The 16,156-nt window shown below is 38.5% G+C and overlaps 1 protein-coding gene across 1 annotated transcript in view; it reads left to right on the forward strand.

Moving 5' to 3' along the window:
• Positions 1–16,156, forward strand: part of PIP4P2 (phosphatidylinositol-4,5-bisphosphate 4-phosphatase 2) — a 73,910-nt gene that overhangs the window by 46,679 nt on the left and 11,075 nt on the right. The window contains exon 5 of the mRNA XM_027561588.1: positions 7,272–7,324. Within this exon, the coding sequence (XP_027417389.1) occupies positions 7,272–7,324 (53 nt within the window). The remainder of the gene's footprint in view (positions 1–7,271; positions 7,325–16,156) is intronic.

Genomic DNA, 16,156 nt, shown 5'->3' on the forward strand with positions numbered 1-16,156 from the left:
TGTCCTTCAGACTTTTAACTAATAGGAAAATTCATCTACTTATTCCATACCTTGTTTCAGCCTTGGTTTACAAGGCCCATAAGCAACTGAGACAAGTTACAAAGTCCAGTAGCTTTGAAAATTAAAACATGCAAAATCAAGAAGATGAAAAATAGGGCAGAAATATGATGAAGTCATATATAAGAATATAAGTATGCATAATATTCAGTCCTGTGCAGTTGTTAAAATTTGACTGAATTTTAACAGTGAGCCTTCTATGGTTAATAAAAAGAAGAAAACATGATCTATTACAAGATATTTGTGATGTTTTCTGAAAACTTCACAGCTTTTACTGGAATACTGAGACCTAAGACAAAATCATTCCCATGGGTTAAAATTATAATGGACTGTGTCCTCAATGATATTTTTCATTTATAACAAATAATACAATGTAATATAATATCACTGCCATAATGCTAAAATTGTATTTACTAGAAATTCACACTATTCACAGTATTCATTTAACAGCCTGTCTGGAACCGTGGATAGTGTTGAGAAAAGCTAAATTTGCATTTTCCAAAGCATATTCATTAGAATGCTCATTTTACAGGATAATAATAAGTATTATGTGAGTAAAGAGTTCCAAGATTATAAGGAATTGCTAGGATAAAAAAATTAAGCAGAATTTTTATAGGTATATTCTTTAGCACTTTTAGTATATAATGTGTTAAAATAATAATAATTAAATATTAATGTTAAACTATTAAATAATTATTACAATTAAAATAATTAAACTTAATTTCTTATAAATGATTAAATAATATTCAGATCCAAGAGGAAGCTTTATGTAGTATGTATAAACATTTTAAGATGTCGAAACAGTTTTGAGGGGATTGTCTAACCAGACTAATGTTTGGGGGACTTTGTTTAGAAAGTATTTTTCCAGAAGAATAAAAGTGTTACAGACTGGTTCTACATGAACATAAAGAGGTTTCTTAAGACAATTAAACAGCAGAGAGTTTAACTGCGTCTGTGTGGGCTAGGTGTTTTCCGTTACTGATGGAAGGCAGGTCCACGTGCTGGGTACGGTTGGCATTTCCCAGAAAATCTAACACAACCTATCATACATACCTGAATCATAGATGATAGTTCAAACTTTGCCCTGAAGTGGGCCAGTATAGTACCTTCAGACAGGTTTCGATTTTCTTCACTTGTTCATAGGGTTCTATAGTTCGGTTGCTCAGCAGAGTGACAGCAGTGAACACACTTTAAAGTAATGACATGTGTGTGTGCTCAGTCGCTCAGTTGGCCTGACTCTTTGTGACCCCATGGACTGAAGCCTCCCAGGCGCCTCTGTCCATGGAGTTATCCAGGCCAGAATACTGGAATGGGTTGCCTTTTCCTGCTCCAGGGGGTCTTTCCAACCCAGAGATCAAATGACCCCAGTTGTGTGTTGAACCCATTAGAAAATAAAATCTAGTAGGGTACTATCAGCTGACTAGTTTTTAGTAGTATAACTTTCTTATGTGCCTCCTATGATCAATTTAAAAATATACCTTGGTGAATCTAAGTTATCTATTATATATTATAGAATGGTTAGAAATAAGCCAAACATTGGAAGACCTCTACTAAAAACAATTGGGTTTTAGAGAAGTTGCTTTTAACCTTTCTGATAGAAAATAATTTTCATAATAGCCAAAATGTGGAAACAATGCAAATGCCCACAATGGATGAATGGATAAAAAGGATGTGGGGCTTCCCAGGTGGCGTTAGTGGTAAAGAACCTGCCTGCCAGTGTAGGAGATGCAAGAGATGTGAGTTCGATCCCTGGGTCTGGAAGATCCCCTGGAGTAGGAAATGGCAAACCCTCCCCAGTATTCTTGCCTGGAAAATTCCATGGACAGAGGAGCCTGGTGGGCTACAGTCCCTGGGGCCGCAGAGAGTTGGACATGACTGAGTGACTGAGCGCAAACAAAAATACACAGTGGAATATTATTCAGCCACAGGAAATGATTTGGAGAAGGGCATGGCAACCCACTCCAGTATCCTTGCCTGGAGAATCCCATGGACAGAGGATCCTGGCGGGCTGTAGTCCATGGGATCACAGAGTCGGATACTACTGAGCAACTAACACTACTCCTACAAGGAATCAGGGTATTCTGCCATTTATGACAACACAGAGGACCTTGAGCACATTTGCTAAAAAAGGTAAGTCAGACAGAGAAAGAGAAGTGCTGCATGATATCCCTTAATTATAGAGTGGAAAAAAATTGAACCTGTAAAAATAGGAAAATTGTAGGTACCAGAAGATATCAGAACATGGGAGGTGGGGGATAAGACTCATGGTACAAACTTGTAACAATTAGTAAATAAGTCATGGAGATCTAAATAAAGCACAGCATAATGAATATTGTTGTTGTAGTTCGGGGCTCAGTTGTATCCAACTCTGCAACCCCATGGAGTGCAGCATGCTAGGCTTCCCTGTCCTTCACTATCTCCTGGAGTTTATAATGAATATAGACAGTAATATTGTATTATAATTATGTAATGTGATAAATGTCACTACAGTGACAACCATGTTACAAGATATAAATGTATCAAAGTAGTAGACTGTACACCTTAAATTTACACAATGTTACCTATCAAATTTATCCAATTAAAAACAGGAAAAATCAGATATTTTTTTATATTGACACTTCAAGGTTTGGCAATAAAATTATTTAAGAGTGCAGAGGCTGCATTTTAGATAAGAGAACAGTGGTAAATCCTTTCAAAAGGACAGGTATTTGCATTCATTCAAATAGATTATGACAAAGTTATTTCTAATAATACATGTTTTTCTAGTCTTAGTTTGCTACATTTAAAAGAATTCTTATAGATAACAACAAAACCAGATATGCTAAGTTGCTCCCTGTATGTTACTAATTATACAACTGAGTCTTAGTTGTCAGTTGTAATCAAATTTATCATGCATCAGTTCAGTTCTGTTCAGTTCAGTCGCTCAGTCGTGTCCGACTCTTTGCGACCCCATGAACTGCAGCATGCCAGGCCTCCTAGTCCATCACCAACTCCCGGAGTTCACCCAAACCCATGTCCATCAAGTCGGTGATGCCATCCAGCCATCTCATCCTCTGTCGTCCCCTTTTCCTCCTGCCCCCAGTCCCTCCCAGCATCAGAGTCTTTTCCAATCAGTCAACTCTTTGCATGAGGTGGCCAAAGTACTGGAGTTTCAGCTTTAGCATCATTCCTTCCAAAGAACACCCAGGACTGATCTCCTTTAGAATGGACTGATTGGATCTCCTTGCAGTCCATGGGACTCTCAAGAGTCTTCTGCAACACCACAGTTCAAAAGCATCATGCATAATCTGTGCTGAAATGATAAAACCTGACTAATCTCCTGTAGGTTGGTCATCTAAAAATTCTAGAATTTCTTTGCCAATGTATTAGCCTTCAAACTTGGATTTTGAGTTCAGTTCAGTCCCTCAGTCATGTGTGACTGTGACCCCATGGACTGCAGCACACCAGGCCTCTCTTCCATCACCAATTCCCAGAGTTTACTCAAACTCATGTCCATCGAGTTGATGATGCCATCCAACCATCTTATCCTCTGTTGTCCCTTTCTCCTCCCATCTTTAATCTTTCCCAGCATCAGGGTCTTTTCAAATGAGTCAGTTCTTTGGATCAGGTGGCCAAAGTATTGGAGTTTCGGCTTCAGCTTTCAGCTTTAAGGGGTTTCATAATTGCTTCCTCAGCCACTTTGCTTCTTTTAACAAAGAAAAACTTAAATTTGTTATTTATAAATAACATTTGCAATGACATTACAAGTTCAACAAGGGTTTCCCTTGTGGCTCATCTGTTTAATAATCCGCTTGCAATGCGGGAGACCTGGGTTTGATCCCTGGGTTGGGAAAATCACCTAGAGAAGGGAAAGGCTACCCACTCCAGTATTCAGGCCTAGAGAATTTCTTGAACTATATAGTCCATGGAATTGCAAAGAGTCGGACATGACTGAGTGACTTGCACTCTCACTACAAGTTCAACAACTATCTTATAACTACAAATACAGAAAAGTAATTAGTAAGATTTCTGTATTCTTCACTTCTTAATGTTCTATGCCAATTTCTGTAGATATCTATGTAAGTCTCTGTTTAGTGCATTAATTTTAGCATTTTTACTATTAATAATAAGCTTTGAAATAAATTCATTACAAAATAAGTAGCGAAAGAAACAGTTAATGGTGCTTGAAAGAACTGTAGCCTTGGTTTAGCTTTCTCAAATATTGAAAAATAATCACTGTGAAAAGAGTGAACATTCATGTAAAGTTTCATTTCTAGTTTGTTTACCTTGGGTCTGTATATTCCTACTGTGATTGAGAGAGACTATTTCAAGGTTACATAACTTTCAGAAAGTTTGAAATTAAAATGACTAAAAAGAAGTCCAAACTCAGATTTGTCTTTTTAAAAGTTAATCATTAAAAAATTAAAAAGAAAAAAATCATGTATCAGATATTTTCTGAACATTATCTTCTATTGTGTGGAAAACATTTGAATATGCATGACTTATTGAAGCCCCACTATACCTAAAACTTGAGAGTTATGAAGAAAAAAGGAGTGACCCAGAATAATTAACAAAAATTAATATTAATGAAAGAAAGGTTATGTTGATGATAAAACTGTTAATGTACTTGAAGGAATTCTATAAAGGAAGTGTACACTTTACAAGAAGATATATAGAAAAGCAAATGATGGGAGGCAAAAGCATTGCAGACAGATTCTTTACCAGATGAGCCACAAGGGAAACCCTTGTTGAACTTGTAATGTCATTGCAAATGTTATTTATAAATAACAAATTTAAGTTTTTCTGTGTTAAAAGAAGCAAAGTGGCTGAGGAAATACATTTTTTTGTGGTGAAGAGTTACTTTTTTATTATTTTTTAATTGGAGGATAATTTCTTTACAATGCTGCGTTGGTTTCTACCATACAACAATGAAAATCACTCAGAACTATATGTATATCAGTTCAGTTCAGTTCAGTCGCTCAGTCATGTACGACTCTGCAACCCCATTAATTGCAGCACACCAGGCCTCCCTGTCCATCACCAACTCCTGGAGTTCACTCAAACTCACGTCCATCGAGTCAGTGATGCCATCCAGCCATCTCATCCTCTGTCATCTCCTTCTCCTCCTGCCCCGAATCCCTCCCAGCATCAGAGGACTTTTCCAATAAGTCAACTCTTCGCATGAGGTGGCCAAAGTATTGGAGTTTCAGCTTTAGCATCAGTCCTTCCAAAGAACACCCAGGACTGATCTCCTTTAGAATGGACTGGTTGGATCTCCTTGCAGTCCAAGGGACTCTCAAGAGTCTTCTCCAACCCATAGTTCAAAAGCATCAATTCTTCGGTGCTCAGCTTTCTTCACAGTCCAACTCTCACATCCATACATGACCACTGGAAAAACCATAGCCTTGATTAGACAGACCTTTGTTGGCAAAGTAATGTCTCTACTTTTGAATATACATATATATATGTATATATATATATGTGAAGTAAAGTGAAGTCACTCAGTCATGTCCAACTCTTTGGGACCCCATGGACTGTAGCCTACCAGGCTCCTCCCTCCACGGGATTCTCCAGGCAAGAGTACTGGAGTGGGTTGCCATTTCCTTCTCCAGGGGATCTTCCTGACCCAGGGATCGAACCTGGGTCTCCCACATTCCAGGAAGACGCTTTAACCTCTGAGCCCCTGGCAATTTGGCCATATATATATATATATGTATATATACTTATACATACATATATCCTTTCCCTCTTGACTGCCATCCTACCATCCCCCCATGCTATATAGCATCTTCCCAGTAGCTAGCTATTTTGCACATGGTAGTGTATATATGTCAGTGCTATTAATACTTATTTTAAACTTATATTGCACATCTGTTCAAACACTTTAACCTACTTTTAATACCAGTAAGCTGTTTCAAGCATCTGAATAACAGTACTGTGGGGAAGGTAGCCCACATTACTGCCTATATTACAGGGAAGATATACGTAATAAAGTCGAAGCTATGATTTTTCCAGTAGTCATGTACAGAGGTGAGAGTTGGAGCATAAAGAAGGCTGAGCACCAAAGAATTGATGCTTTTGAACTGTGGTGCTGGAGTAGACTCTCAAGAGTCCTTGGACTGCAAGGAGATCCAACCAGTCAATCCTAAAGGAAATCAGTCCTGAGTGTTCATTGGAAGGACTGAGGCTGAAGCTGAAGCGCTAATACTTTGGCCACCTGATATGAAGAACTGACTCATTGGAAAAGACCCAGATGCTGGGAAAAATTAAAGGCAGGAGGAAAAGAGGGCAACACAGGATGAGATAGTTGGAGGGCATCATTGACTCAATGGACGTTGAGTTTGAGCAAACTCCAGGAGATAATGAAGGACAGGGAAGCCTGGCATGCTGCAGTCCATGGGATCACAACGACTGACTGAACAACAACAACACAGGGAAGAAAACTGAAAGAAAGTTGTTTATAGGAGTGTATTTTTTTACGTAGAATAAGCAACTATAAGCTGAAAGCAGTTTCCTCGCATTAGTTCTCAGTTCAGCTCAGTCGCGTCCGACTCTTTGTGACCCCATGGACTGCAGCATGCCAGGCCTCCCTGTCCCTCACCAACTCCTGGGGTTTACTCAAACCCATGTCCATCGAGTCGGTGATGCCATCCAACCATTTCATCCTCTGTCGTCCCCTTTTTCTCCTGCCTTCACTCTTTCCCAGCATCAGGGTCTTTTCAAATAAGTCCGTTCTTCACATCAGGTGGCCACTAGTTCTACTTGTATCTAATTTGTTTTATTTATTTACCTTGTGGATTTTCTTCATAAATAGAATAATTGTATTTTAGTATTGACTCAATATCCATGTATTTTAAAAATCTAGGCATTAATATTCGGAGAAGAAACAACTTTGGAGATACATGACATATGTTTTTATTTTCTGGCAGTGGAGTGAGACATAGAGCTGAATAAAATGACCCAATTATGACATGACATTCAGTTTTCATTGTAAAGCAAACCGAGATTGCGTCAGAAAACTGGGGAAACCTTGGGAACTGTTTCGGAGGGGAAGTGTAACCTTTATTTTAAGGGAGGGGGACATGAGCTGGAGGGGGAAAGCTCATATAAACATGAAAAGGTTGATGGCTTCTGTCGTGATCCCTGAGAACCTTTGAACTAAAAGAAACACCTTATCAGATTGGATAGTTTTCAGTTGTTTTTCTTGTCAACCTCTCTTCTCATTTATTTTACAGTGGATGGAATTGAGGTTCAACACTCTGGCAAAATGCCCACACTGCAAAAAAATGTAAGTTCTGTACCACTGGCAATACTACTGGGAAATATTTGAGAACAATTTAAACAGTTCAGAATTTTCACTAAAGTCAATTTCGATTTTAAGATATAGTTCAGAATGTATGCATGGTTAACATGTTTATGATTTTCAAAACTAAAAAAAAAATACATCTTTGAACTGATTAATATATTCCATTTTGCAATTAAAATGATTGGACTTAACCTGTTCTCTAAAGGTAAAGCAATTTCTAAGAAGGTGGACATTACAAAAACTAACAGTAACCTAGTAAGGATTTTCAAATGTTCTAAGTAGTTATAATTTGTTTTAAATAATCTAAAATTTATATTTTTAAAAGTGGGCTGTAATCTAGGAGAAAGCCAGATTTCGGGGAGTTAATAATTAGGTCATTGGATGGCAACGTTTTTATAATTATTTATCTCTCTTAACTGTTCAATTTCTCTGTGTTCCTAAATGGTGTACCTAGGAAAAAATAACAAAAGGCAATATAAAAGTGGGAAAAAGTAGAAGGTATTTTGATCATTTTATGCCATCTGTGTTGAGAGTCCCCAAGTAACCCTAAGAGTTTTTGACATTTTAGGAGAACTAGTAGGAATTAGTATACAGTTTACTCACAGCTTTATGGTGAACGTATGCAAAGTAAGATCAGCGAAAGAAAAAAGGCACTTGCGGCAACATCTGGAGGAAACCAGGAGCAAGCTTTCAAGAGTCCTCTCCCAGTGGAGTCACACAGGCTTTATTCCTCCATCAGTAAACTGTTACAAAACATGTGAAATGTTTTGGGGGACTTCCCCCTTGGCTCAGCAGTAAAGAATCTGCCTGCAATGCAGGAGATGTGGGTTGTATCTGTGGGTCAGGAAGATCCCCTGAGGAGGAAATGGTAACCCATCCAGTGTTCTTGCCTGGAAAATTCCATGGATAGAAGAGCCTAGTGGACTGCATACAGTCTATGAAGTCTTTTAGAGTCGGGCATGCCTAAGCATACACGCACGTGAAATGTTTTTGACAAGAGAAGCTTATTGGAGACTCAGTGTCCAAGGTATAATTGGAGCTGGTCACATAGACACCTGTTGCATACCACATACCACAATTCCGTACTCCCAGAAGGAAAGCGGGTATTCGACATAAACCATAGTTTGCTTTGCACAAGCAATTTAGGCATAGCAAACCACTCATCAGCAAGGGAATAGTTAGAACTATTTTGAAATCTAAGTTCCCAGGAGTCAGCCAGCTTGTCTAAGAATAGCAATCTTAGGCCAGCTATATTAACTGTTTTCTGCATAACATCTATTTTGATAATAAAATTTCAATTCAAAAATTACTGTTTTCCACTTACATGTGTGGAAAGTAAGCAAAGGAAATTAAACTGGAATGTTTTGGTAATTCAATATTTAAACTGAAAAGTATGAACTCATAGTTAAATTTTTGTGATCCTTTGAATGAAGTAAATACTGTATCTATTTTGAGAGTAAAGTAATTCTAAGAATGGTTTATAGGAGGAAAGAATTTAAAAATGTCTGAGAAGTAGAACATATGTAATGAGATATCTCCTTTTATTTGCGCTTGCTATGATTCCAGCTAAATATAATCCTATGAGAATAACTTTACAGCATATTTCTAGCTTCAAAGGAACAGATATTCCCTTTTTTATTTATTTCTGAAATTAATCATCTGAATGTTTAACTTAGCTGAATCTGAGACAAGTCTGCACATGGTGAAGCAAAGTGGATAACCTCAGATAAGTGCACAGAAAATGGATACTTCAGGGACATACCAAACACATGTGTGTGAATATGTGTGTGAATAATCCGTATTTCTGTATGTTACCTATATTTTCCCCAAAATGAAGACAATTAAATTGCATCCTCACCAGAAGGATTAAATTGGATTTTAAAAAATCTTTTAGAAAATAAAAAACAGAGACTTCTTGTGATTAGCAGATTGTGTGCTAAGCATGGTGATCATTCCTTTGTATGTACATATATTATTTGTAGTCTTTACAGGTCCTGGGTAGGAGGAATTATTATCCTCATTTTATAAATGAGGAGCTGTTAGAAAGGATAATGATTTTGCTCAAGTGATTTGCTTGGTTGGTTTATTTTAGAACAATGGCAATATTTTGCTAATAAGAAAGAAGTATTGAATGTTTAGATATTCTAAAAGAAGGCTGTGTTTTAGTGTAAGAAGAATTCGTATCTCTTTCTTAAGGAACAATTTGCCTAGAAATTCACTTGAAATAAATCAGCTTAAATGTCATTCTTAGAGGAATGTGTATAGAATTGGAATCACATGCTGAACACAAGAGGACTTAGGACATTCATTACTTATTTGAGGAAAGATCATGTTATCACATGAACACTCACGGGTCGTATATAGATTTCTTTTCTCTTTGAATATTTTTCTTAACAAAATGATGAGTCATCTATTGAAGTTAGATTCTGAGATTTTTATTTTTTAAACTCAAATAGCAAATATCCTAAAATTATTTTTTTCTTATAGAAATTACTAAATCATTGCTATGGAACTAGCATTATTTTTCTATCTCACAAGTTGGGGGAGTACCTTCCCCCAGGGCTCCAGAGACCAAGAAACAGTTTTTAATCTCACTGTTTCTTATTCACACAATCACTGAGGCTATAACAGCTAATGGTGAGGTTTCTCTTTCGATGAGGCAACTTGTGGCTAATGCTGGACAGGGGTTGTAGTCCTAGCATTCTGAAATGACAACCTGGACCATTTTTCCATGAAAATGTTTTGATGGATTTACAATTAGTGACATGATGACTTAATCCATGATAATTATCAATGAATATCATTCCTTTTACATCACTGAGGTACTTTTGTGTGGATCTCTTTCTACCATTTTAAACAAGAGCAATTTAAAACTTCTTATTCTCATAAGCTGGGGCTTCCCTGGTGCCTCAGTGGTAAAGAACCTGCCTCCTAGTGCAGGAGACGGGTTCGATTCCTGATCAGAAATATCCCCTGGAGAAGGAAATGGCAACTCACTCCAGTATTCTTGCCTGGGAAATCCCAGGGATGAAGGAGCCTGGCAGGCTACAGTCTGCAGGATTTCAAAGGGCTCAGAGATGACTTAGCAACTAAACAACAGCAATAAATTCTCATAAATTATCATTTTACTTTTCTGGTTAGTGCTTTCTTTTATAATTACTCATTAATTCAACAGTCCTGTGCTGGGTACTAGCTGCTCAAAATAAAGATATAATCTTGCCTTTAAGGAACTTTATCTTATGGATATGTGGAAGAGAACAGACAATTACAATAAAGTTGTACGATAAAGTGCTTTGGAAGGTTATACCTAGCATGTTCTGCTCTGAAGAGATCCTAATCCAGACTGGAGGGAAAGGGAATATGAAAGGAAGCTTCCAGGAAAGAGGGATATTAAAGGTGACTGGTGATGCAATATACTTAAGTGAAGAAAGGGAAGAAGCTACAACCCAGAATACTCTACCCAGCAAGACTCTAGTTCAGATTTGACAGAGAAGTCAAAAGCTTTCCAGGCAAGCAGAAGTTAAGAGAATTCAGCACCATTGAACCAGCTTTACAACAAGTGCTAAAGCAGTTTTTCAAGGCAGGAAACACAAGAGAAGGGAAAGACCTATAAAAAATAAACCCAAAACAATTAAGAAAATTGTAATAGAATCATACACACTGATAACTAACTTAAATGTAAATGGATTACATGCACTAACCAAGGGCTTCCCCAGTGGCTCAGTGGAAAAGAATCCGCCTGCAATGCAGGAGCCATGGGAGTCACTGGTTCGATCCCTGGGTCGGGAAGATCCCCTGGAGGAGAACATGGCAACCCACTCCAGTATTCTTGCCTGGAGAATCTCCATGGACAGAGGAGCCTGGCGGGCTACAGTCCATAGGGTCACAAAGAGTCGGACACGACTGAAGCGACTTAGCATGCACGCACTAACCAAAAGACCTAGACTGGCTGGGTAGATGAAAATGTACATGTATGCACTTCCACTCACCACATCACTCTACTTAACCCCCCAAATCGTATATAAATATTTTAAAAATTTATTTATTTTAATTGGAGGACAATTACTTGACAACATTGTGGTGTTTTTGCCCTCCTTCATCATGAATCAGCCTCAGGTATACATGTGTCCCCCGACCCTGAACTCTGCTTGCAGCTCCCTCTCCACCCCGTCCCTCTGGGTTGCCCCAGAGCACCAGTTTTGGGTGCCCTGCTTCCTGCATCGAACTTGCACTGGCCATCTGTTTTACATATGGTAATGTACACGTGTCAGTGCTATTGGGTTAATCATGTTTCCATTATGGCTTGCAACTGTAATTATCTTTTTTTGTTGTTTGGCTATTGATTGTGAAAATGGATAAATATCTTTTACTATAGTGATTGCTGCTAAGTCGCTTCAGCAACTCTGTGCAACACCATAGACGGCAGCCCACCAGGCTCCCCCATCCCTGGGATTCTCCAGGCAAGAACACTGGAGTGGGTTGCCATTTCCTTCTCCAGTGCATGCAAGTGAAAAGTGACAGTGAAGTCTCTCTGTCATGCCCGACTCTTAGCGACCCCATGGACTGCAGCCCACCAGGCCCCTCAGTCCATGGGATTTTCCAGGCAAGAGGACTGGAGTGGGTTGCCATTGCCTTCTCCGATAGTGATTATGTAACTATTATTCATTTTAATATGTTGAACTAAATGATGGAATTATATATCACTCTATATGTATCTAATTATGCTTATAATTATATATCACAGAAAATAATAGAATTATATATCACTAACACTATCATTTAGTATAAAAATCTATAATCACTCTTTAAAATCCAGATGTACATTATAATTATCTTGGAATTTTCTGAAAAATACAAAAGCCCAGGTATTGTTACTTTTTTGAAAACTCCAGATGAGATTATAATGAGCAAACTAGCTGGCATATTGAGTGCAGCACTTTAACAGCATCATCTTTTAAGATTTGAGATAGCTCCTCTGGTATTTCATCTCCTCCACTAGCTTTGTTCATAGTGATGCTTTTGGAAGGCCTACTTGACTTCACATTCCAGGATATCTGGCTTTGGCTGAGTGATCACACCATCATGGTTATCTGGGTCATTAAGACCTTTTTTATACAGTTCTTCTATGTATTCTTCTTAAATCTCTCTGTTTCTGTTAGGTCCATACAGTTTCTGTCTTTTATTGTGCCCTTCTTTGCATGAAATGTTCCCTTGGTATCTCTAATTTTCTTGAAGAGGTCTGTAGTCTTTCCCATTCTGTTGTTTTTTTGTTTCTTTGCATTGCTCCCTTAAGAAGGCTTTCTTATCTCTCCTTGTTCTTCTTTGGAACTCAGCATTCAGATGGGCATATCTTTCCTTTTCTCCTTCGCGTTTCGCTTCTCTTCTTTTCTCATTATTTGTAAGGCCTTCTCAGACAGCCGTTTTGCCTGTTGCATTTCTTTTTCCTGGGGTGGTTCTGATCACAGCCTCCTGTACCATGTTGTGAACCTCCGTCCACAGTTCTTCGGGCACTCTGTCTGTCAGAGTGAATCTCTTGAATCTGTTTGTCACTTTCACTGTATAATCATAAGGGGTTTGATTTAGGTTATACTTGAATGGCCTAGTGGTTTTCCCTACTTTCTTCACTTTGTCTGAATTTTGCAATAAGGAGTTCATGATCTGAGCCACAGTCAGCTCCTGGTCTTGTTTTTCCTGACTGTAGAGCGTCTCCATCTTTGGCTGCAAAGAATATAATATAATCAATCTGATTTCAGTACTGACACACAAATGAATATAAATAAAATAGGAAATATGAATATCAGTGGATTGTATTACTGTTAATACATTGGTTATAATACTGTATAAATGTTACCATTGGGGAAACTGGTTAGAGAACAAATGATATCTCTCTGAATTGTTTCTTTTAATGGCTTTTGAGTCGACATTTGTCTAAAACAAAAAAAATTAATTAACCCAAACAATAAGCAGGCAGGTTTTTAAAAACACAATGAAACTTCTAGAAATTAAAAGTTATAGAAGTGAAAATACGGTAGAACAAGCTAAACAGCAGATCGGATTAATTTGACAGATGAAGCTGTGGATTGGAAGACAGAATCAAGTAAATTACCTAGAATCCATCAGAGAGAAATATAAAAATAAAATTAAAAGGAATATATGTAAGAACATCTGATATATTTCTAATTTAGGAGGAAAAACTAGAGAATGGGATAGAGGTATTGTGAAGAGATAATCCCTAAGGATTTTCAGAGATATGATAGATATGCTCCCGTAGATTCAAAAAGCACAATGAAACCCAATAAATAAATGAGTTATAGTGAAATTGCAGACAACTAAGATAAATAGAAGATATTAAAAGCAGAGACAGAAAAGGCAGATTTTTAGTGTGAAAAAGATAGCAGTTCTGGCAGCAAGCCTCTCAATAGCAACAAGGGAAGCCAAAAAGTTTAAAAATACTTCAAAGTTCTAAGAGAAATCAACTGTCAAACTGTTGTAGACCTATCTAAACCATCACAGGCTAATGAAGTTTAAAAAAAGATATTGGCAAATGTAGAACTAACCAACTAGTCAGAACTATCTTCCCAACCCAGGGATCGAACCCAGGTCTCCCACGTTGTAGGCAGATTCCCACCAGCAGTAAAAACCAAAACAGAGTGGTTACCATTCTGAAACCCTCACTAAAGAGACTGATGAAAGATGAAGTTAGGGGAAATATCCCTGAAGAAATTTCTGCACTCCACGAGTAAAGAAAGTATGAACCAGTAAATGCTAAACATTCGTCAGAAGCACTGACTGTAAAATAGCAAACACAGCAACAATGGGACTTCCCGGGAGGTCCAGTGGTTAAGAGTCCACCTGCCGGTGCAGGGGACACAGGTTTCATCCCTGATCTGGGAACGAAGATCCCACGTGAGTGAGTGAGTGAGTGAAGTCGCTTAGTCGTGTCGACTCTTTGCGACCCTATGGTCTGTAGCCCGCCAGGCTCCTCTGTCCATGGGATTTTCCAGGCAAGGATACTGGAGTGGGTTGCCATTTCCTTCTCCACATGCCGGGAGGCAAGTAAGTCCCAGCGCTAACGGTACTGAGCCTGTGCTCTGGAGGCCGTGAGCCCCAGCGACTGAGCGCACGCCCGGCATATGCTGAAGCCCACACGCCCGAGAGACTGTCCTCCAGCACAGGGAAAGCCAGGCAGTGAGAAGTCTGCACAGCACAGCCAGAGCATAGATCCGGCTCACTGCGACTAGAGAGCCTGTGCGCAGCAGCGAAGACCTAGCGCAGCCAAAATGAATAAATTAAAAAAAAACAATAACAGGGGCTTCCCTGGTGGCTCAGTGGGAGAGAATCCATCTGTCAGTTGCAGGATACGTGGGTTTGATTCCTGGTCGGGGAGAATCCCACCTGCCCTGGAGCAAAGAAGCCCATGCGCTGTAAGGACTGAGGCCCACATGCCCAGGAGCCCTGCTCTGTAACAGGCCAGGCCCCCACAGTGAGAAGCCTGCACCCTACAACTGGAGAGTGGCCCCTGCTTGCCACAACCGGAGAAAAACCCACACAGCAACAAACACCCAGAGCAGCCTAAATAAATAAATAAATAATAAAAGTTTTCATTTTTGTTTAATAAATTTAATTTATTAATTTAATAATTTTATTTAATAGATTTAATTTATTAATTCAATAAATGTAAATTATTTGTTTAATAAAAATAGATAAATAATAAAATTATGAGAAAACAATAACAGAAATACTGTTAATGCTAACAAAATTGGAGAAACAAAAATAGAATTGAACTGACACATTGAAGAACAAAAACACGTAACATGGGAGTGGAGTATTTGGAGTTAAAGCTTCCTAAGATCCTTGCATTTGTTGGAAAGATAGATTTTTCAAATGATTATAATTTTTAAAAGGTATCCATATTAAAAATTAAGTTCCACTGTTAATTAAATAGAAATATACATCATTATGCCAGCAAATTTGGAAAACTCAGCAGTGGCCACAGGACTGGAAAAGGTCCGTTTTCATTCCAATCCCAAAGAAAGGCAATGCTAAAGAATGCTCAAACTACCGCACAATTGCACTCATCTCACATGCTAGTAAAGGAATGCTCAAAATTTTCCAAGCCAGGCTTCAGTAATACATGAACTGTGAACTTCCAGATGTTCAAGCTGGTTTTAGAAAAGGAAAGAGGAACCAGAGATCAAATTGCCAACATCCGCTGGATCATCGAAAAGCAAGAGAGTTTCAGAAAAACATCTATTTCTGCTTTATTGGCTATGCCAAAACCTTTGACTGGGTGGATCACAATAAATTGTGGAAAATTCTGAAAGAGATGGGCATACCAGACCACCTGACCTGCTTCTTGAGAAACCCGTATGCAGGTCAGGAAGCAACAGTTAGAACTGGACATGGAACAACAGACTGGTTCCAAATAGGAAAAGGAGTACGTCAAGGCTGTATATTGTCACCCTGCTTATTTAACTTATATGCAGAGTACATCATGAGAAACACTGGGCTGGAGGAAGCACAAGCTGAAATCAAGATTGCTGGGAGAAGTATCAATAACCTCAGATATGCAGATGACACCACCCTTATGGCAGAAAGTGAAGAGGAACTAAAAGCCTCTTGATGAAAGTGAAAGAGGAGAGTGAAAAATTTGGCTTAAAGCTCAACATTCAGAAAACTAAGATCATGGCATCTGGTCCCATCACTTCATAGGAAATAGATGGGGAAACAGTGTCAGACTTTATTTTGGGGGGCTTCAGAATCACTGCAGATGGTGATTGCAGCCATGAAATTAAAAGATGCTTACTCCTTGGA

The sequence above is a fragment of the Bos indicus x Bos taurus genome, chromosome 14 (assembly GCF_003369695.1).
Source record: "Bos indicus x Bos taurus breed Angus x Brahman F1 hybrid chromosome 14, Bos_hybrid_MaternalHap_v2.0, whole genome shotgun sequence".
Lineage (NCBI taxonomy): Eukaryota > Metazoa > Chordata > Mammalia > Artiodactyla > Bovidae > Bos > Bos indicus x Bos taurus.